The 22,691-nt window shown below is 45.9% G+C and overlaps 1 protein-coding gene across 3 annotated transcripts in view; it reads right to left on the bottom strand.

The window, feature by feature from the left end:
• Nucleotides 1–7,408: 7,408 nt before the first annotated feature.
• The window catches only part of Susd1 (sushi domain containing 1), a 121,353-nt gene continuing 106,070 nt past the window's right edge, over nucleotides 7,409–22,691 (bottom strand). Inside the window, exons 14-16 of one of the 3 annotated variants that reach the window (XM_057790813.1) lie at nucleotides 22,220–22,259; nucleotides 12,875–12,968; nucleotides 7,409–12,167 (exon numbers count right to left, since the gene is read on the bottom strand). In XM_057790813.1, the coding sequence (XP_057646796.1) occupies nucleotide 12,167; nucleotides 12,875–12,968; nucleotides 22,220–22,259 (135 nt within the window). In that variant the 3' untranslated portion in view covers nucleotides 7,409–12,166. The remainder of the gene's footprint in view (nucleotides 12,168–12,874; nucleotides 12,969–22,219; nucleotides 22,260–22,691) is intronic. The other 2 variants (XM_057790811.1, XM_057790812.1) reach the window with 2 other exon arrangements.

Genomic DNA, 22,691 nt, shown 5'->3' with positions numbered 1-22,691 from the left:
TCAAGTCATCAGTTAGAAAACAAAAGCGTTAAGACACAAAAGGAAAAGAAAAGTATCTGCTAGCAGCAGAAAGGGTGGAGCCGCATCTGTGTGAACCGAGGTGAAAAGCCGCCAGCTACTCACCTCACCTCGGCCGGGCCCTCCCATCTTCTTCCTTGACTGCTTTGTTTCCGCCAGCACAAGGAAAAGAAACATGAAGCCAACATGCCAAAAGTCATGACATCTTCTCTCTTCCTTGGCAAAAACTCAAAGATGGGATTTTGTCAACTAAAACATTACTGCACATCAACCAACAAAATGATTAAATAATAATAATAAAAAAACAACCAAGGAATGGGGAAAAATAGTCAAAAACTATAAACCCAATAGAGGTTACTGTGCAAATTTATATAAGGAACTTGATAGCAAGGGGGAAGCCGATTGTTTTAAATGGAAAAAGGCTCTAAATAGATATTTTCCCTCTTGGAGACACACAAATGATTGGCAAGTGTAGGAAAAGCTGTTCACATTCTTGATCACCAAGGAAATCAAAACCACAATGAGGTTCACTTCAGATCTGTTAGCATAAGAAACAACAGCAACCACAAAGAGGAGAATGACCAAAGCAGACGTTAAGCCCTGTCAAGGATGTAGAGAAAGGAGAAGCCTTGGCCAGGTAGAGTGACTCGTGCTTGAATTCCCGGCATTTCGGAGGCTGAGGTGGTAGGCATCTCATGAGATCTAGGCCATCCTGGGCTAGAGCAAGAACCTGTCCCCAAAAGAAAGCCGCTGAGAATGTGAGTTGGTGAAGACATAATTACACAACATAATAAGAAAATTTCCTTAAAGATTAAATAGAATTCCAGTATGATAACACCCATCCTACTTCCGGTTTACGTTCAAAGGAAATGAAATCCTTATGTCCTGGGGATCTTTCCCATGGTCTTCGCAGCATTATTCACAGAAGGTGAGACATGGAGGCCACCTGAGTCCCTGTCACCAGAGAAATGGGCAAAGCAAACGTGAGAGCAGTGCTAGGAGGTACTGCAGACTTACCGCTTGTTTGTGAAATCCAAAACATCGAATTCACAGAAACAGAAGTGCGAAAGGTGATTCTGAGGGCAAGAGTGAGAGAAGGGAAGATGCTGGGCGCAGGAAGTGGCCACAGGAAGGTGTTGGTCAATCCGAAGACAGATGTTAAGTGATAACTCCTTTTATATTTGAAATTTCTTGTGAAAGCAATTATAACTGTTCTTTCCTATGTGTGTGTACACATGTGTAGGAGGTGTTCATGATCATGTGAATGCACACGTGGAGATCAGAAGTCACCGTCAGATTTATACATTCTTTTACCATTCCTTTCTTTTTTAGGACAAGGTCTCTCATTGAACCTGGAGCTTACCCATTCTGCTAGACTGACTGGTTAGCAAATCATGAGGATGTATCTCTAGTTCCTCCCAGGACTGGGGTTATAGATACACATCACCAGGCCCAGCTTTTTATGTAGGTGCCAAGGCTATCTAAACTCAAGTCCTCGGGTAGTAGCTCATTGGGTAAAGTCAGTGTCAAATACGCGTGAGGCACGGGTTTGATCTCCAGCACTGCAAAAACCTGATGTGGGAGCCTATACCTGCAATGCCAGTGTTCCAGCTCCAGGAGTTGGAGGCAGAGGGTCAGAAGTTCAAGGTCATCTATTACTATATAGAGAGTTCAAAACTAGTCTGAGACTCAGTCTCAAAAAAACAAACAAACAAACAAATAAATAACAACCAAAGTTGGGTCCTTGGGCTCATAAGTAGACTTTACCCACTGAGCCATCTTCATAGGCCCTACGTCTGAGTAACCTTTCAGTATTAGCGAGACTCGAGCCATTCCTTCCCAGTGTACACATGGACCCTGTCATCCATTGTTCACTCTAAATACATGTAAGTTTACTTGTTAACCATATCTCAATAAAACTAGGGGAAATAACAACCAGAGAAAAATAGAAGTAGCTCATGATCAATTATATCCTCTCTCCCAGCACACACGCAGAGGAAGATCTCGCTGATATTATTGCTACCTGAGAATTTTTTTTTTTTTTTTTTTTGGTTTTTTGAGACAGGGTTTCTCTGTGGTTTTGGTTCCTGTCCTGGAACTAGCTCTTGTAGACCAGGCTGGTCTCGAACTCACAGAGATCCGCCTACCTCTGCCTCCCAAGTGCTGGGATTAAAAGCGTGCGCCACCACCGCCCGGCCTACCTGAGAATTTTAAGTAGTCCATTAACCTTTCACTAACTACCTACATTGCTCGCACGTTTTCTCCACATGGATAGACACTCGTGTTTCCCTCATACACCACTATTTCCCACAGATGTGAAGTTGCCTCAGGTTTTTTTGCTTGTTTTTTTTTTTTTTTTTTTTTTTTTAATTATAAAGGATGATGACCAGCAGCACGCTTCTTCAAGGGGCAGCGGGTTCCCATTAGAATCTCAAGTGTGGGCCTTGAGCAACCATCAGCCAGCTGGCTAACATCATCAGGAACCCAGCACTTAGAAAGGAAATGAAAACTCTTGATGATTCAGTAAACCTATTCCTGGAAATAGTAAAAGACAATAATCTGCACACCAGCCTCAGCTCACATAGCATAAATATTGAGTTTGGAGCATTACCAACGTCTAAGCCCACTCTGACTTAAGCTATGATCCCCTTAGTTGTGCACCTCTGTGTTTTGGATGATTTAAAAGCAATTTCCTTTGCTAAGTATCCACAAGGGGTTGTAGGAAAATAGCTCAGGAGATTCTAAAGATCTTTGTCACCTTTGTGGTGGTGTCCTGAGGAGTCCCCTTGGAATTGGACTGAGAATTTGTTGAGACCAGAGACATTTTGAGCACTGACATGACTAGATTCTTTTCCTTAGGCTCAGTGTCAGGAACTCCTGTCACTCAGGAGTACCTGCTCAGCAAGTCCTTTCTGTGGTTCAGTGTGTTTCCCTTCGAGTTTACCAGAGAGCATGCGTGGTGGTTGACCAAGCAAACAATTATGCAAAACAGGCGTGTTGTGTAGTAAAAGTGGCAGGAGTCTAGAAGCGATGCCAGTCTTATGATTGCGGGAAACCAGTGATGTCCCACATGCAGGGCAATGACCTGGGTAGCCAAGGGTGTAGACAATAAAACTCCAGTCAGCTGAATACTGAGTGGCAGAAAGAGCTGAGGATGGTAACCTGACTGACAGGTCAGCCATAGAAAGCTGAGGATGGGAACCTGACTGACGGGTCAGCCATAGAAAGCACGTTGCATATCCACAGTGAGCATCCTTAGCCTTGCACCTCAGTCCTCCAGTGCACGGTCAGACATCACCAGTCCTCCAAAGCACATAATGAGGCACTCAAGACTCCTCTGCCGTGCGTGTTGCCCAGCTCCCCCCTCTCACCCCATCCTGGTACTCTGCTATTGCAGTGAAGGCATGCCATGACGAAGGCAATTTATAAAAGGAAACATTTGTTGGGGCTCATGGTTTCAGGGGTTTAGAGTCCATGATGATGGAGACTCTAGTTGAGAGCTAGCAACCTGATCCGCAGGCACCAAGCAGCGGGGAGGGTTTAGCTACCTGGCACTGTGGGAGGTCTTTTGAAACCTCAAACTCCACCCCCCCCAACAGACCACACTTCCTAGTTCTTTCCAAACAGTTCCACCAAATTCGAAACATGTGTTCGAATGTGTGAGCCTGTAGGGGTCATTCCCACTTAAAACACCACACTCTGCAGCCAGCCAAGAAAGGCAGATCGCTTCCACCACCACCACCCCGCCCCCCTTTCTCTGCTGCAGTGAGAAACCTGATCTCACTGATGGCCGCCTCAGCAGGATCTCCAGTGCAGGTTCCAGCCCAGCACTTAGCCCCTACCCTGAAGGGCCTTTCTACAGAGACCCACAGAGGTGGGGGGAGGCAGCAGCAGCTTCCATGTTGAACAAGAAGCAGCCAGTTGCATGTAGAAGTGAGGGAAAGGAGGCTGGAAGGGTAGACCAGTGGTTAAGAGTGCTTGCTGTGCTTGCAGAGGACCCAGTCAATTTCCAGCACTCACGGTAGCTCGTAAGCATCCATAATTCCAGGTCCAGGGGATCTAATGCCTTATTCTGAATGATATGAGCACCAGGTACACATACACACATACAAGCCATACATACATACTCACATGGGTGGTACACATACACACATGCAAGTTGAACACTCAGATATATACAAAGTAAATTTCAAAAGTTCTTTAATGAAACAAGGGAAAGGGGAGTGAAGTGGCTGACACCAGGTATGTGTCACACGTGGAGATGAGGAGGCGGGATCTCCTCAGATCAGGATGGGGACTGATCTTTTAGCCTTGGTGGGGTCCCTACTGTCTCTGTCTTCTCCAGGGAACTGACTCAGATGCACCAAGCTCAGACTGACATTCAGCCCAGATGAATACGAGTCAGTCTGCAGCACACAGGAAAAGAAAAAAGAATGTTCGTCAGTGCAAATCCCAGGACGCCGAGTCAGCCTCAGGAGGCAGCTCCAGGCCTCTGGAGGCAAGGACGAGGTGTTGGGCAGTCTTCAAGGCTGTCAGTCACATGCCTTCTCTCTTGCAGGGCTGCCTCAGTGTGCACATCTGCCCTGCACCTTCTAGCCAGACAGCATGCTGCTCAGTAAGCTTACACTGGGCTCTCTCTATTTCCTAGTGGCCTCTGCTGTGGCTCCATGGTAATGATTCTCCTTTCATGGATGCTGCCCTTTCTTAGGCAGAAGACAGTGTGGTGGAGAATCCTCTGTTAGGTCCCCAGACCACCAGGACCCTTGAGCTCATCCGCTGTTCCCTAGTTCTGGTGTTCATCTCCGTGACAACACCATCCACAGACGGTTCACTCTGGTCTTTTAACCCTCCTCCAGTCATTGGGCCCACCCTTCACTGGAAGTCACAGTGCCTTGAACAGAGGTCTCTATCCATGGCTTATGCTTCCCCTACCCCCACCTTATCTTATCTCTGCACACAGCAACTACCAAGATCTTGTCTACAGAGTGTCAGGAGCTAGGGAGGGCTCTTATATCCTGTAGCATGTGGGCTCAAGAGAACTTATTGTCCTCAAAGGTTTGGATGCGGTTAAAGATGATTGGTCTTCCAAACCCTGACTCAAGATAGTTATGGGGTGAGGACAGGAGTGGGGGTGGGGGCTTGGGAAAGAGCTGGCTCCTCAGGGCCACATACCAGGTTCTCTAGAGTTTGTGGATGTAACATGAACGGCCAGGCCCTCTTGTTTGGGTTTATGTCCTCCCACCAGGTCCCCCAGAACTGTTTAGCCCCAAAGAAAATCACACATAGGTCTCCATAAATTATAAGCTGAATGGCCCATTAGCTCTAGCCTCTCACTGGCTAACTTTCACATCTTGATTAACCCATTTTTCTGACCGGTTAGCCATGTGGCTCAGTACCTTTTTTTCAGTGGGGCAGATCACATCCTGCTGCTTTGATGATCTGGGCAGGAGTGGGAGGAATCAACTTCCTCCTTCCCAGAATTCTCCTGTTCTCATTACATCATTTCTACTTCCTATCTGGTTTTCCCACCTACCTATATTTCCTGCCTGGCCAATCAGTGTTTATTTATAACATGATTGACATAATAGAGGCAATTCTCCCGCACCATGTGGAGCTCAAGGATCTTGAATCCTGATTCAAATGTTAAGGGACAGGGGCCCATGCTCATGACCCAAAGAAATGGTGCTTGTTCCAGCCCCCAAATGGGTGAATCTCAAGTGAATTTGTCTGGTCAAAGGTGACAAAGTCACTTTGCAGAACTAGCATATGGTTACTGACCATTCCCACCCTCATGGCTATGGCAAATGCTCCCTTGCTAATGTAGAATCAAGCCCCGGGCTTGTGCTATAAAAACAAGCCACTCTGCCGAAAGAGCTCACAACATCTTACGGTAAAATCGAAAGTTTATAACAAATAGATTCTCTTGCAGTTTGCAGGCTGAGTTCGAAGATGACCCTCATAAAGCCTGTCCCCTGGAGTGCCATTTTCACATAAAATGTCCCTGGAGTGTGATTTGCTTTTAACTAGCAGAACTTGGCAAATGAAGAGATTTTTCTCAGATGTAATTGAGATTCCAAGTTAGCTCATTTTCAGCTAGTTCAAGAAGAGACATTCCGGGTCTCAGCAACCTGACTTTGTCAGATGGAGACAAAAGCCCTTTTAAGGAGAGATGACCACCTCCCTCCCATTTTTGATGGGCTCTTTTTGATGATGGAATCAGTCATGTTGCAGAAGTCTACATGGCAACCAGCAGGTAGTTTCTAGGATCTGTAGAGACATCTAGGTCATGAGGTCAGCCTCCAGTTGACGGACAGCAAAATGTTGGTGGTTCCATCCATACAGGCATGGGGAAACGAAGTCTGCCAACAAGCTCGACAATCACAGAAGACAAGTCTTTCCATGTCAACCCTCCAGATGACAATGCCGTCCAGCTATTGTCTTCATTGTGATTTATGATGTCCCAAGCAAAGAATCATTCCTGGATTCCCGGCCCCAAAAAACGGAGAGGCAAATAAATAGTGTGGCAGGCTCTTTGTTCTCTGCTCTTCTCTTGCAAATATTTCACATACCCAAAATTCTCACTCCCAAAGATGCCTAAAAGACGTTAAGATTTCCGAGTCAACACTGTGTATCAGAAAATGTATTCACTCGTCAGAAACTTTGGAAGAATTTCTGAAAGTTAAGAAACAAAAAGTTTAGGCCAAGCATGGTGCATGCCTTTAGTCCTAGCACTTGGGAGGCAGAGGCAGGGAAGTCTCTGTAAGTCTGAGACCAGCTTGGTCTTCAATGAGAAATTTAAGCCAATCAAGGATACATTGTACACCATGTCTCAAAAAAAATCGTGTGTGTGTGTGTGTGTGTGTGTGTGTGTGTGTGTGAAGTTTAAATTACCACCTGGAAATAGATACTTTCTTAGAAAAGCTGGGTTTTGCTTGTTTAGAAAAAATACTCCAGCAGGCTACTTGTGCAATCGTTGCTTAGGGCATACACACACTAGCAAAAGCTAAGATATATCTGAATTTTTCTACATTTCAAGAACTTAGAGGTGTGACAGCCGTTTTCATTAGTTCATTGTTATTAACCCAGGAAAACTATCCCAGAATATTTTTATTCACCCTCTTTTTTATTCAAAAGATAACATACACATGCACTGTCACGTGGTCTTTTCCTCATCAAAACAGCACATCTTGGAGCTCTCTCTGTATCCACACAGTCTTCCTCTGTGTCTTTATCTGCAGTGCGATATATCATTGTGTGCATAGAAATACCACAGTTGATTCAGCTGGTTTCTTCCCCAGAGACATTCGGATTGTGAGTAAGTTTTTTTTCCTATTATACACTGTACAAAAGGGGACAAACGTGCTGCTTATTTTGAACATGTGCAGATGAGTCCACAGGACAGGTCCCAGAATGAGACTTCTGGGTAGACGGATGAAGGCATGCGGAATTATATAAATATTGATGATTCCCTTTCCTTTTTCTCCAGCCATGGATGAGCGCCGTTTCCCCCCAGCCTCTAAAAAGGAGGTGTTATCAAACTGGGTTTCTCCTGACTTGAAAGGTGAGAAGACATCACACTATGCTTACTTCTGTTGTTGTTTGGTTTTTTATTTTTTCCTAAGTGATGCTTACACACCATAGAACCGTGGGAGGAATGGGAGAATGGAAAACAAACTGTGGTAGACATACATGATGGAGCATTGTCAGCAATTAAGAAGACTGTACAGTCCTTCGTAAGAAAATTGATGAGCTTTGTAAGAAAATTAATAAGGTTATCATGCTGAGAAAATTAAACCAGAATCAGAAAGAAAAGTGTTACATGTTTACTCTCCTATGTGGACACTAAAGAGAACTTGACCAAATCTTTAATTTATGTAAATAAATACCTATACGTAAATAAGTTTTTAAAAAGCTGGGAACACTCTGGGGGAAACAGAGGAGCGGCCCTATACTTAGTATTTTTCACAAATCTATTTTAACACTACAGCAGGTCATACTGGCCCAGGGCACATCAACAGAACAAAAGATGTTTTGGATGACAAGAGAGGAGGTCAATAGACATGCAGAAAAGCACTTAGCAGCGATAGAAACGATGCTTCCTCACCCACCTCATCCCTATGCCCAAATCAATTCCTAGTAGATTAAAGATTTACTTTTTGAAATCTTATGTTTTATTTAATACCTAGCTTTGGAGGTCCTTCTGAGCATAGCAACAAGGCCATCTAAAGGGGAAAGACTGGTAAATTTGGCTTTACCAATGTGATGGGTTTATGTGACACTATAGAGCCCAAATGAAGTTTTAAAACAATATTATCCCTTCTGAAAATGACACACTAGAAAAAGGTAATAAAATATATGCCAGGTGAGCATTAAAATCGCAATGATATGAAGAGTTTTTGGCAGGGGAGAAATGCATGTGGGGAGAGAAGGTGGTCCATGGGAGTGTAGGTTTCCATGGTGACCACAGGCATCAGGTTCTCCTGGACCTGGAGTTACAGGTGACTGAGAACCAAGCACTAGATGTGGGTGCTGGGAACCGAGCTCAGGAACTCTACAAGAGCAGAGTGTGCTCCTAACCACTGGCCACCTCTCTGATCCATAAAGAGCTAGCTCAATTAAAATAGACAAGTATCTTAGGGAGAAAAAAGGCAATGGTTCTTCTCAAAGACCAGCTACAAAGGGCCAACCAGCATGTATAATTGCCAAGAAACGCAAGCAAAACATTAAAAACATTAAAACGTTACTTTTCACCTACCAGAGGCATAGAGATGAGCGATATCAACTCCAGCTGCTGGAGCTGAGGCTTTTTATTGGTGATAGTGTAAATTGACTTCCCAGCAAAGCATAGTTCAATACATAGTTTTCATTCCAATAACCTTACGGCTATGAATTTAATCTAACAACTGCACATTTTTCTACAGGCTTGTATAAGGAAAAACCTGGAAACACTCTAGATATATATGCATGATAGAATACAACTAAATAAACCATGGTATAGACTTGTAAGTCAGTCACTACTGACAAGGCCCAGGAAATACTGAGGGGTGAAAGCAAATCACAAAACACACTCATAGTCCAAATCCTTCTGGGGGAACCTGAATGATGTTCTCAAAAGGTAGGGATATGAAGGCTTATACCAACATAGCCACCACAACTGAAATGACCCATTCTCTCTGTGCCCAGAGCACACAATGCTCAATTCTTTAAAAATGGATTTGCTGTGGGTTGCAAAGTTGGTAGGGTTAAGAGCGCTTATTGCTCTTGCAGAGGACCCAAGTACGGTTCCCCAAACCCATGTGAACCAGTCTCAAATTACCTCGGTGGCTAATCCTTGGATTAGCCAGTGCCAGGAAAGAAAACTAGATTTACATCAAAACATTCAAGTCACAAAGCTGTCCGCATCCGTTTCTCCCTTTAAAATGGGGACCTGAAACCCCTGACCTTTCTACTTCACAGAACCTAGTGAAGATGGAATGAAAGAGGTGCCTGGTGTATAGCTAAGGGTGTCCCCACAAACTTTGCACACATATACACACAAACCCACAACAGTCCAAAGTGAGTGTGTTTGTTCCATGGCTGGGCAATACCTTAATTCTGATTCCCAATCTGGAAGCTAATTTAAAACCAGATCTAAGATGTTCCCATGGTGGTCATGTGGGAAAGAATCTTCCTCCACCCCTACGTTAGGATCTATATTTTAAAAATTACATTTTGTGTGCATGTATGTCTGTGTATATGTATGGGCATACACATGCCACAGAACACACGTGGCGTTCCAAGGACAATCTGCAAGAATCAGCTTTCTCTGTCCACTGCATAGGTCCCCAGGCTTCATCTCAGGTCGCCAGGCTGAGCCATGTCTCTGGCTCCAGATCTAGCTTTAGTGAGTGGGACTCAGAAGCCAGCTCAACACCATAGTCTACAAGTATCCCTTGTCCCTCCATTAACTGGGAATCCAATTAAGGAGGGGGGAGAGGTCTTATGTTGTAAAATTTCTTTCTTCGTGCTTATGGGAAAACTAAGACGAACAGCGGGGAAATGCCCACCGCCTGCTCCTGTTGTGTTTGTGCACAGAGCAACTCCGTCGTAAGTTAAAACAATCAGAGGAAATAACAAAGTCTGTGTGTTTGCTGTTTTTGCAGCTGTAATGCACTGTTTTTTCATTTCTATACTGCACGACAAGCTGATAATTTACTTAACACAGTTATTGAACCAGAAGCTTTTTTTTTTATTAAACAGGTGAGATTTCCTTCTTTCGGTGGCAATTATGCTATGTCCCTACATGGGCAACCACATCCTGGACAGCTATCCTAGAATGCAAAATTAGGGAGTGCTGGGAATATTGGTCCCACGTAACTCAAAGGACAGAGGACTAGCAAGGCCGGCAGCTGGCATTGCATACACAAGTCTGGCTTGCCTCCCTCCGCCTGGCTTTTCCCAGTTGAGTAGAACTAGCCCCACCCTCCAGGTTGGAGCAGCTTCATGAGCAGTTCAATAGTGTTTCAGTCTGTTTTCTGTTCTAACAGAACAGCTGAGTATCAGTGATTTACAAAGCACAAAGGAGCTGTTAATTGGGTTCTGGCTCAGGAGCCTGGGAAGCCCAAGGGCATGGCCAGGGCATCTTCACAACTTCTGATGGGGTCTCTTGATGTTTCACAGGGAGGACGGACTCACCAGTATCCCATGCTCTTGTGGGAACTAAGCCAATCCCAGAAGAAAGGGAGGAAAGGTACTAACACCCCCCAATACTCAATTCAGTTCGTAAAGGTCGCACACCAATCACATTTCACCATGAGACAAACCAGATAGAAGTCATAATCACTGGGCAACTCGGCTATGACCTCCACCCACAAACACCCTGCAAGCCAGCAGAGAACACATCAGTCATGGTCCTGGAAAGATTGCCTGTCTTCCTCAGGACCACAGGGGTACACAGTTCCAGGGCCACATTGTGTTCCACCTTGAGGTTGTACTGTGTAACCACATGTCCTTTCCCTCCCCCTGTGCTCTGGATTCTGTAGGTCTAGCGAGGGAGGAAGGGAGAAGGAAGAGAGAAGCCACAGCCTTGGAGCTGAGCTGTGGTTAGAGAAGAAGCTGAAAAATACCAACTGGGTTTTAAAAGTCAAACTGAATACACTCTATGTGTATATCCACTATGTGGACAGTAGGCCAGCCCTGCCTATAGCTAATGTTCATGGGCCACGACACGGTCTCAGTCATGGTTTCTGAGGTGTACCTAAGGTATGTCAATCACCATGATCCCCCCTCCCCCCAACACTCATGCAGATTCTGGTCGTGAACTGGATGGATGCTACTTTAACCCACTGTTTCTACATTACTGCCAAACCCAAATTTCTCAAGGGAGGCAGAGAACAATTTCATAGATGGTGAGACAAAACCAAAACCAAACCAAGGAAAGAATGGGCAAAATTACAGAATGTGTTTTACTGGAAAGTAGGCATTACTTTTGATCTCACATAAACAACTGGAATTGTATCGAAGCCAGGCTGCCTAACAGTCATGCAGGGAACCCAAGAGGGTGGCCACGTTACTGTATTTTCTAATTAGTTCGTCAGTAAACTGTAGGGAAGGGCTAATTCTAAAACACTTGAAACATTTGTTCATGACACTGTTCTTTATCCAATGACCTCCTTCAAAAAACCAAGTTCCAGCCCAGACTTAAGCCCATCTCATTATCTACTGCGAAAGAATGAACCCGAACTAATTAGCAGGGGTACCTAAAGTAAGATCCAGCGACTCCACATCTCAGGGTCTATGGCCTGGGCACAGCCAGTGTCTACAGGAGCTGACTCCCAGGGCTGTGGCCTATGGTCAGTATGGAAGCTGACTCTCGGAACTGTGGCCTGTGGTCAGTATTACACTGGGCATGAGTCTCAAGTTCATGGACCACACTGATCCTGAAAGCATGAAGCACATAAAACAGTTCCCAAGTTTTCTCCTTTTGGAAGATTCCACAGAGATAGGGTTGGTGCCATCTTGAATTCAGGGACGAGGCCATGCTGGGATGGAGAAGGTTTCAGGTTCACACAAGGGCTCTGGATGGAAGTCACACAGCCCAGGCACCTGAAAAGCTGTAGAAACAGCTGTCCATCATAAGGCAGTATTTCCAGGTGGTGCGCACCAGCCATCTAGACACAGAGGAGGAAGAGAAGGCATAAACATTGCACACTCTACTGTTTCTTACTGCGTGCCCCTCCAGTACAGCTCACATGGATGTCTGCCAGCAGGGTCCTAGCGATGAAGCTGCATAGGTCAGCCTGCCTGCTGGAGTAACCAGGCTGTCATCACTATCCCTACTTTTCCCCTGGTCAAGGCATCCTCTTCCTGGGTGCCAATTTGTTGGAGAAGAGGCTGCTTGTTGGTTACCAGCAGTTTAGCCCCAAAATAATCACACAGAAATTGTATTAATTAAATCACTGCTTGGCCCATTAGCTCTAGCTTCTTATTGGCTAACTCTTACATATTAATTTAACCCATTTCTATTAATCTGTGTATTGCCATGTGGCTGTGGCTTACTGGCTAAAGTTCCAGCATCTGTCTCCTGCAGGGATACATGGCTTCTCCTTGACTACGCCCTCTTTCTCCCAGCATTCAGTTTAGTTTTCCCGGCTTACTGCTATTCTGTTCTGCACAGGCCCAAGATAGTTACTTTATTGACCAGCGGTATTCACAGCATGCAGAGGGGAATCCCACATCACCTTCCTTCTCCCAGCTTTGAGGTTAGTCACGCCAGCTTACCTGCTGCCTGTGCTCTGACCACCCTCATGCCCAGCTGTCCGGCATGACTCTCACCCCAGCCTCCCCTCCATTCTTTAAAAGTGACGGTCTCACATACCACACCGCTGAGAAGGAAAGGAATGCAAGAACGGTCACAAAAGCCACGGAGCCCAGTCCGACGCCCACCATCTGCTGTGGCGTGAGGGATGAGTCTGTGGGAAGAAACTGTAAGATGAGCCCAAAGCACGTCCCACCACGGTGCCCCCCCAGGAGCTCGTCATCCAACTGTGAGCACTCTCCTTTAACCCAGAGCTGGGCTTCATTTAACAAAGAATCCCAAGAATGCCTCACAGTGCCTCTGTGTCCCCAACAGGTCCTGCAGAGGTCAGACCTCAGGAAACCACAGTTTCAAAGTATTTCTAAAAAGGAAGCATAAAACCAGATCATATTAAAGCCTCAAGGTGGGGAAAAACCCAAAAGGCTTGTGGACACACAAAAGCTACACGATACATGCTGTGTGCAGAGCTCCTCTCGGGCCAGTTACACTCGATGGCTTTTGACGAGCCATCTCCTTCCACCTGGAAGACGTTACTCTGACATCCTCTGAACTTGGGCTTCGGTGTCAGCCAGCACCAGTGGTCACAAACATGCTTTGTTGAGCAGCGATGCCTCCATTTCCCCATATTATTAGCAGGACAGTACCTCTCTGCTCTGCTCAGCAGGCTTCTCTAAGGATTTTTTAAAAGTCCATGTAAAAGCTCTTAGAACACGTGTGCTATTTGGGGAACATCACATGACAACTCCAGGGAGACCCCTGATTACAAACGGAAAAACACTCACATTTGTGGTGCACATTTGGGCCAAGAGACTTAATCCAGAGCCTCGTGACTTCAGCAAAGGCCCTGTTTCTATTGGGAAACAGCAGCCGCTGTGTGACATACACCGTTGTGAGCACCTCGCTCGGGTTAACTCGGTCTCCTGTGGTAGTTAATCCTAAATGTCAATTGGATTGGGTTGAGAGACACCTGGGAGCTTAGGAAACTACACTCCTGGGTGTGTCTGTGAGACAGACCTTGGAGAGGGAAGACCTACCCTGAACATGGGCATCACCACCCAGTCATCTGGGGCCTGGATGAACAGACGCAGGAGAAAGGGGCTGGCTGGCTGGGGCTTGCCTTCCCTCTTGTTGCTTTCCACAAGATGAGAAGCCTCCTCCAGCACATACTGTGTTAGTTCATTCAAGTCAGAGCAATGGAGCTAGCCGATCTTAGACAGACACCCCTGGAACCGTGAGCCCCAATACACCTTTCACTCGTGAAAGTTGTTTGCTCAGTTACTGTGTTATGCTGATGAAAAAATGAACTCATCCAGCTCCTAATGAGTACTTATACTGAGTCAGTATTAGGCCCTCTTTACAGATGAGGGGCTGGGGCACGGAGTAATTACACCCAGCTCAGATGTCTAAGGTCAGCTTAAGGGCAATTTGGTCCCAGTGGAAACTCTGTGGGGTCCCTGGCACCCACAGGAACAGCCATAGACTACATCGCTTTTAACAGTCAAGCGAAACTCACTATCCCAGGAAGTGTTGTTGCAAGACTTTCTAGAAAACACGGTATACATCTATAATTCCAGCACTTGGGAAGCTGAGGCAGGAGTCTCGTGAGTTTGAGGCCAACCTGGGTTGCATAGTTAGACCATATCTCAAAATGACAACGACAACAACAAAAAAAAAAAAAAAAGAAAGAAAGAAAGAAAGGAAAAGAATTACACTTTGTGTATTCAGACCCAGAAGGTCTGGATACTTTACGAAGTTAAACTGCCAAATAGAAAGAGGAGCGGTGAGGAAACTGGAAGTTACTTGATCTTAAATATGAGAAGATTTGATCACAGGACATAAAGACAGGAATGTTAGCATAGGGAAGAATATGCTAGAACAAAACCGCGTGTGTAGGAACAAGGCCAGCTCCGTCAAACCATTTCACAGCTTGAACACTAGAAAGATGGTGCCCAAGTCTCTGTCTCAACACCATCCCTTTCTCCCAGGGGAACCTCAAACCAGTGCATCAGCGGTGTGTGACAGTTAGTTTCCTTACTGACGAGTGCTCTAAGCACGTGGAAACTGTAACCACAACACCCAGCTTCAGGGTGACTGTGAGAAATAATGACATAAAACAGGCAGTCGCCCAGCAAACAATCAACAAATATCAGTTACTGTTAACCATTGTTCCCATTGTTGTGTAACTGTTTCCAATGAGTGAAACAATAAATTACCTATAACTAGTAAAGAGAAAAGAATGCCTAATCAGAAGAAAGTGTCTGATTACTAAAGCTTATTTTATATACCAACATAAAACTCAGGTAAAGACTTAAATTGAAATATAAAAGAATGGAAAAATGTTGGTGAACATTTATATAACATTAAAGTGGGTGAGAATTGTCTGGTTACATTTATCAAATCTGGAGCCCTCTAGACTTAACCACATTCATAAAGCATGTGCTTTATACACACAAAATTACCATTCGTGAGGTTAAAAAGCACCATTTGCACAATTAGTGAGGTTTGGGGTTTTTAAGAGAAAATGCTACCTTTAATCCCAGGGCTTGAGAGGCAGAGGCAGGCAGATCTCTGAGTTCAAACCCAAGCTGCTCTACACAGCAAGTTCCAGGACAGTCAGGGCTACACAGAGAAACCCTGTCTCAAAATAGAACAAAAATAAACAAACAAAAAGTAAGAGAGAGAGAGAGAGAGAGAGAGAGAGAGAGAGAGGGAGGGGGGGGGAGGGAGAGAGAGAGAGAGAGAGAGAGAGAGAGAGAGAGAGAGAGAGAGAGAGAGAGAGAGAGAGAGAATTCAGCGTTGGAGACGGGGTGGGTGAGGAGCGGCCGGTATTTTCACTGAGAGCTTCACACAGCTAACCCTCCTCTCCAGTTTTCGTTATCAGTATTTTCCTTATATTTTCCCCATATACTTCCTCCACATTTTAATCTTTGCTAAATGAAAACATTGAACTGAAGGACTGTGGGCTGGAGTCCACGCTGTGTGAGTCGTGGATTCCTATTCATTCATCAGGAGCTACTAGTTGGGTGATGTCAGCTTTGCATCATCAAATGGGCCCACTTCTAGGCCCGTCTACAGCCCTCCTATCCCCTCTGTGTCCACAGAGGCGTTGTTAACTGTTATCAGAAGTCAGAATACACCCTTGTCTTCCCGACTTCCTTGGCCACTGAATGAGTCCACGGAAGGAGGGACACCTAAGTGACCTCATGCTCTGAGCTGACTCACTAGAAACACTGTCACTGTGGCTATCAGAGAGAGCCAAGCCATCCCGTGACCATCTGGCCTGTCCTTCACTTTACACTATCTTTGGGAACACTTTCAGTGGCGCCTCCTTTGTACAAAGTCCTTGTCCACTCCCCAGTCCCAGCCTTCTCTTCCAGATCTCACAAAGGTCATCTGCAGTTGTTTATCTGACTACGTGGAAACTGTGTGAACCTGCTCTGATGCGCTTCATAGAAGTGAAGGGGCATTACCCAGTCAGAATCCAAAATGACAGAGCAAAGTCGGAGCCCGGGAATCCAGCGTCCCCCAGACCATCCACCCATAGCATCCTCCTCAGAGGTGGGCCCACTAATCTTTCCTATTGACATTATTATTAAAGGGTGACCTGTGGGGCTCATGAGGTGGACGGCTAAGAGGTTAAGAACACTCGCGGCTCCTCCAAAGGACTGGAACTCAGCTCCCATTGCCCTTGTTGGGCAGCAGCTCACAGCCCCCTACACCTCCAGCTCCGAGGATCTGACACTCTCTTCTTGCCTCTGAGGGTGCTCCACTCATATGGCACACACTCACACAGACACAGGCACAAGTGTAAACAAAAAGAAACAAGGAGTGGCCTAGATTTATTTGCACAGCATCATTTGGGCTCCGGCTCCCAGCATGATGTCCAGTTCTTGGTTACAGGGCTTTGGGCTCACTTTGCATACAGACTCTGAGTCTAAGCACACTCGTGTCTGTGTGTGTGTGTGTGTGTGTATGTGTGTAGCCACATAGCTTCTTCCTCCAAGAATGCCTTACTAATAAAATTTACAAGTGGCCAATTTGGATTATAGTTTTTTATAGTCTTGCCATCTCTGGCTCCATTCCCTTCCACAGTCTCATGCTGTGGGACCTTTGATTTTCCTTTCCTTCTGAATCATCTGTAGAATATTCTCTTGGAAACTCGGCTGAGTGACTCATGCGCTGTGTTAGTCATTCTTAGAGAAAGTAAATACCTTTGAACCATAACCCTCTTCTCCACAGACTCTGCTCTGGGACTAAACAGTGAACCAGCCTCTCTTTAATCCGTCCCTGATAGGTCACAGGTGCTGAAGAGGAAGTTAGACCCTGGGACAACCTTGATGACTTCCTCCTGTGTGGACATGCAGAGCTGTGCTCAGGTATGGTCATTTCCTGAAAGCAACAGTTGCCATCAAACGCTACAAATAAACTAGCACCGTGACTCAGGCTGGCTTGGGACAGACATCCAGAGAGCAATTGCTTCAGTTTGAGCACAGAAGGGCAAGAGTAATGATACAGTGTGTTTTAATTTCTATTTGTTATTTTCGGGTCTTCTTATTTAAGTTCCCTGCAAGGGGGCGAGAGCTGGAAAAAGGGAGCAAAGCAGGAAATAAATTCAGAGGTAATTAATGTTTGATAAAGCAGCAACGATGCCAGATCCGTTTTATCGTAACTTAACACACTGCCGTAAGTTTAGATAGTTCTAAGTCCACTGATAGGCTCACAGTTCTGTGGTTCCAGGTTCAGATCCACTGTGACAGGTTCTCTGCTCAGCCCCCTCTCAGGGCTGGACTCAGGGTGCTGAAGGGCCCTCCTTTCCTTCTGGAGGGAGGCTCTGCAGAAGAGTGCACACCCTGGTTCATCTCGCTGTCAACCAAATATGCGTGCGTGCGTGCGTGCGTGCGTGCGTGCGTGCGTGTGTGTGTGTGTAGAAAGAGAGAGAACCCAGTATCCCTAGGGGACTGATTCCAGAAAACCTTCCCCTAAGATACCAGAATTTTGTAATATTAAAGTCTCACAAGAACTGTGTTTGCAAATAACCTATCTACAATCTCTTTTGTACTTTTCATTTGTCTCTGGATTACTTAGAACGATGCAAACAACGTAAATGCTCTGCCGACAGCTGATCCGCTGTATTGTTTTCGGATAATGACAAGGGAAAGGCCCACCTCTGCGATCTCCATGTGTAGTTGACGGAATCCCTAGATGCAGAACCCTGGAGTCAAGCCCTGGCTGACTCTGGGTACCTGCATGTTCACCTTAAGCTTGAAGCTTGCAGTTTTTCTCCGTTTATTTAATTTGACAAGTATTAAATCTGCGCTCCATAGAATGGATGGCTGCCTACCTGCTGGATCCAAGGCGCTCTAAGTGAGTACCTAATGTACGCCAGGCAAGGATCCAGTTCTCTGTTTTCAATGTTCTAAGTGCCTGAAACCTCATAAAAAAAAAAAAAAGACAACTGCCAGCTGCTCTGTAGTGTGGGAGAAGAGTTAAGGAAAAAGAGAGAGAAAGGTGTGACCCTAAGGAGCTCTGAAGAGCTTCTGGCAGAGGGTGTTTGGTTTTCATCCTGAGCAAGTGGACAGCAGCAAGCAGTGAGTCACAGGTAGCTGACAGCGCATTTGGGTGGGAGTAATCGAGTCTCTGTGTGAGCCAAGGCCTTAAAGAGAAAGGCAGAGAATAGCTAGGATGCCCATCGGAATGGAGAAGGAGGAGAGAAGCGATCATCAGAAGCTGTGTTGGTGTCAAACCGAGGCCTCAAGACACAAGGCTGGGAAGCAATGGGAAAGCCCAGAAGAGGCTGCCAAAGGCAATGTTAGCACGAGCAGTGCAGTTCCCACGAGAGTCCGGTGGCAGCAGGTAGGCTGGGAGGAAGAGGGGAAACCTGAACTCCTGTAACAGGAGATGGACAAGGAGGCTTTGCCATCTGTCTGTAAGGCAGGAATGGAGGCCCGAGCTCTGCATGACCAGAAATGAAAGCCAGTGCAGCATGCAGGCTGAAAGAACTGGAGAGTCACCAGTGACTTGGGTTTCACTCCTGTGTCTGCAGAATGCCCTGAATATAGCTTGCCATCATCTATGTGACTCAGGAAATCACAGGCTCACAGTACTTTGTGGCTGGAAGGAATCTCGGCCCAGGCAGAAGCAACTGAGGACCAGCCAAGTTAAATACCATTTCAAAGACACTGTCTGATTGGGAACTTGACCGAGGCAAGGACTCCCAGGCCTTGGCATTTGACATCAAATGCAGTTCCCTGGCTCTAAAACTTTCTTGCTGGTGGCACTGTGAAAAATATAAATACAAAACTCAGCACTGGCCAAAGCCAGAATAGGGTCAAGGCTGTGTTTCAAGGAACTGGAATGATTTGGAGAAAAATGGATCACACTTCTCTCCAAATTACCTTCTGAAGTGGGAGTGTCCCAGTTAGAGTTATCGCTGCGATGGAACACCGTGACCAAAAGCAGGCTGGGGAGGAGAGGGTTTGTTTGGCTCACACTTCTACATTTTAGTCCATTATTGAAGGCCAGGACAGAAACTCAAAGAGAGCAGGGACCTGGCTGCAGGAGCAGAGGCCGTGGAGGAATGATGCTGCTTACTGATTTGCTCCCCATGGCTTGCTCAGCCTGCTTTCTTATAGAACCCAGGACCACCAAGAATGGCACCACCCATAATGGGCTGGGCCCTTCCAGATCAGTCACTAACTGAAGCTCCCTTCTCTCCAGTGACTGTAGCTGGAGTCAAGTTAACAGAAAACTAGCCAGCATAGGTCTCCACTTTTTATTTATTTATCATCATTGTTGTCATCATCGTTTGGGTTTTTGAGACAGGGTCTCGCTATGTTTGTAGCCTTGGCTGTCCTGGAACTATGTCGATCTCACTATGTAGACTAGGCTGATCTCGAACTCAGAGATTCGCCTGCCTCTTCTCCTGAGTGTTGGGATTAAAGGTTCTCAGTAGTGATTCTCAAGGATGCAGAGAGAAGGACACTTGCAAAAGCCACTCCGATATTCTCAAAATCCTTCCCAGTTACCACGGAAGAACCACAGCCTCCTCTCTGGTTGTTTTGTCTGCATGGTTTGAATCTTTCCCAATCATATCAAACAGTTACTGGATAGGGCGGATTCCAGAAGCTGTCGTTTGAAAGTCTGGATGTCTTAATTCGCATCCCTTTTACTTAGAAGAGTTCTATTCTGCCCCTGGAGCTTCGGGAAGGGGACAGGCTGAGAGTGTTTTGGATGTTAGAATGTGTGATTGTTTCCTGTACCCTTCATTAAACCACTTCAGAAAAGCGAGCCCAGCCACGCCACACACACCTCTGGTTAAGATGGCTATCTACAACACAAAAAGGCTATCAGATAACTCATCTGGCCCAGACCCAAAATCAACTTCTCTACCCTTGTTGAAAAAAGTTTTGAGCGGAGATATAAAGAAGGAAAGTCCAATCAGGGGAAAGGCAGACAGACAGAGCCTCTTTCCCTCTGCCCCTCCTCCACGCGTCCTACTAAGGCCTCTCCTGACAGGAACAAAGCGTCCATTGTGAAGTCCATCCCTGGCGATCCCCAAAGCAGTTGTGCCTGGCTGCCTCATCACTCCAGTCCACTGTGGCCCGTGGCTCTGCTCAGAAGCACGGGTGGGGTGGAAGGAGTTAAAGCGACAGTGTGGGCCAAGGGCAGAGGGCGACATTCCTCAGCCTGTTGCCAGGAAAAGGTCCATACTCAAAGGTTATAAATTTAACAAGATTTCTGGGATTAGCTACAACTAATGGAATTCCCGGGAATCAATTCCACTGGCTGGCTGCCTATTGGTTTTAAGAAATGTCCTGCCAGGGAAGCCTAAGAAACAACGATCTATGATTACTCAATCCCGGGGGGCAGTTTCCCAACCCCTTGGATAACTCTGTCCGTGGAAAGGGGAAGGTTTTAAACGGCCTAGCGTCCATCGGCAAGAGCCAGCTCTGGAGGAAGGAGGACTGTCCTGTCCGGAAACCTGAGTGTGCCCCATGCGGAGGCTTTACCTACCCAGGAGGTGGCCTCTGTCAAAGGCACTGCTGTCTGCCATTTGATGTCACATACTAAAGTTTGAGAATGATTACGTGTTCCATGTATCGCGGTTGCACATCTGGATCTGATCAAGAAGAATGCACAGCTCCCAGATTCCTGGCCTTGGAGCTGGATGCAACAACCAACCTTTGAACTATGTCCTTTTCCTACATTCCTTTTGGGTTGGGTTTTTTGTTTTGTTTTTTTCTATATGTAGGATAGTTCCATTTTGTTAATAAATTATTCTTATTATTAATCTATTATAATTATGCATCATTTAACAGTGGAGACAATTCTGAGAAATGTGTCAGTGGGTCATTCTTCATTATAAAAACATCACAGAACGTTCTTCAGCAAAATAACATGACTGGCTATGTCTCTAGCTGACACAAACTTACTGTTCCCTTTTAGGCCAGGTCTTGTTATGGATCCCAGGCTGACCTCGAACTCATCCTCCTATATTTGCCCCCTCAATGCTGGAATACAGGTATATAGGATCCACTGTCATTACTGGTATGTGACTGAGGCTGTGTATGTGTGTATATATGGTGTATATGTGTACACATGGTGTACAGCCAAATAGCAGGTCTCAGGCTTCTGCAGCTCTTATTTTGCTTGGTAACCAAGCTCTCCAGTGCCCTTAAACTTGAGAAGAATCTTCCCCCTTCTCATTGCCACTCTGGTTGAACAACTGCTTACACTGCTCTGCCCCAACAAGCCAAAAACACAAAACCCAAGACAAACTGATCCCTTATTTCAAATCAGGGATGACACAGCCAATGAAAAGTCACTTAAGCTAGGAGGAAGGGCTCCTCTAAACCGTAAAACTTTGTACCCACTGAAATTGCTCATCTGGAGTATCTTGGGGGCCCTTCTCTTCAACCACATGGTTACAGTAGGAAAATAGAGGCCCACTGACACAGCAGAGACAAGAGGCTGATAGCAAAGGTGGTCCGCACTCATGGTATGGAGCCCAATGTCTTGAAGCCTGATGACATCATTTTTTTCCCCAATACTGAGTCTCTCTGTAGCTTTGGAGCCTGTCCTGAAACTAGCTCTTGTAGACCAGGCTGGCCCCAAACTCACAGAAACCCGCCTGCCTCTGCCTCCTGAGTGCTGGGATTAAAGGTGTGCACCACCACCGCCTGGTTTAGCTTTTTGTATAATTCCAGGAGTTCCCACCTCTTCAGTTAAGGCTTTGCATTAAATGTGTCATATACACCCTATGACATGAGAATTTCTGCATTTTCCTGAAGGTCCCTTAACTTGCTGTCAAATAGGACAATTTAAAAGGAGTCCTTAATATAAAACTGGGGCTGCAGCTCGAAGATGGGAGAAGGACAGAGTGCATAGAAAGAACAGGGTTTTTACCTTTCACCTCGGCCCAGATGGCACAGGAGTATCTTCTCACCTGGGGGGAAAGCAGAAGTCACCTAAGTAGGAGGCACACAGCATCATCTTAAACAACGGAACACCGACTCTGACATCCACAGAGTCTCAGCCTTTTCATACTCTAATTCCAACTAGAAAATCTTTTGAGTCCTAGCTAGCTTTTATAAGTGTGTGCATTTGTTTATGTTGCTGGGTAATAGACTCATGGCCTCACACATGCTAGGCAAGGCTTTTATTTTTTTTTTGGTTTTTCGAGACAGGGTTTCTCTGGCTAGGCAAGGCTTTGCCGCTAAGTTACAATCACAGCCCTGCCTCTTACATCTTATAATTCAGCCATGGATCATCAGTATTTAAGGGGCTCTCATGGATAACGGGGATAGGATTGGCTCTAGACGTCACTTCTGGGGGTTTCCGAGAGGTCCCAGAAAGCTCACACCATGAGGAGACAACA

The sequence above is a fragment of the Chionomys nivalis genome, chromosome 16 (genome assembly GCF_950005125.1).
Source record: "Chionomys nivalis chromosome 16, mChiNiv1.1, whole genome shotgun sequence".
Lineage (NCBI taxonomy): Eukaryota > Metazoa > Chordata > Mammalia > Rodentia > Cricetidae > Chionomys > Chionomys nivalis.
Note: the sequence above shows the minus strand (reverse complement) of the source record. Positions and strands in the feature narration are given on the sequence as shown.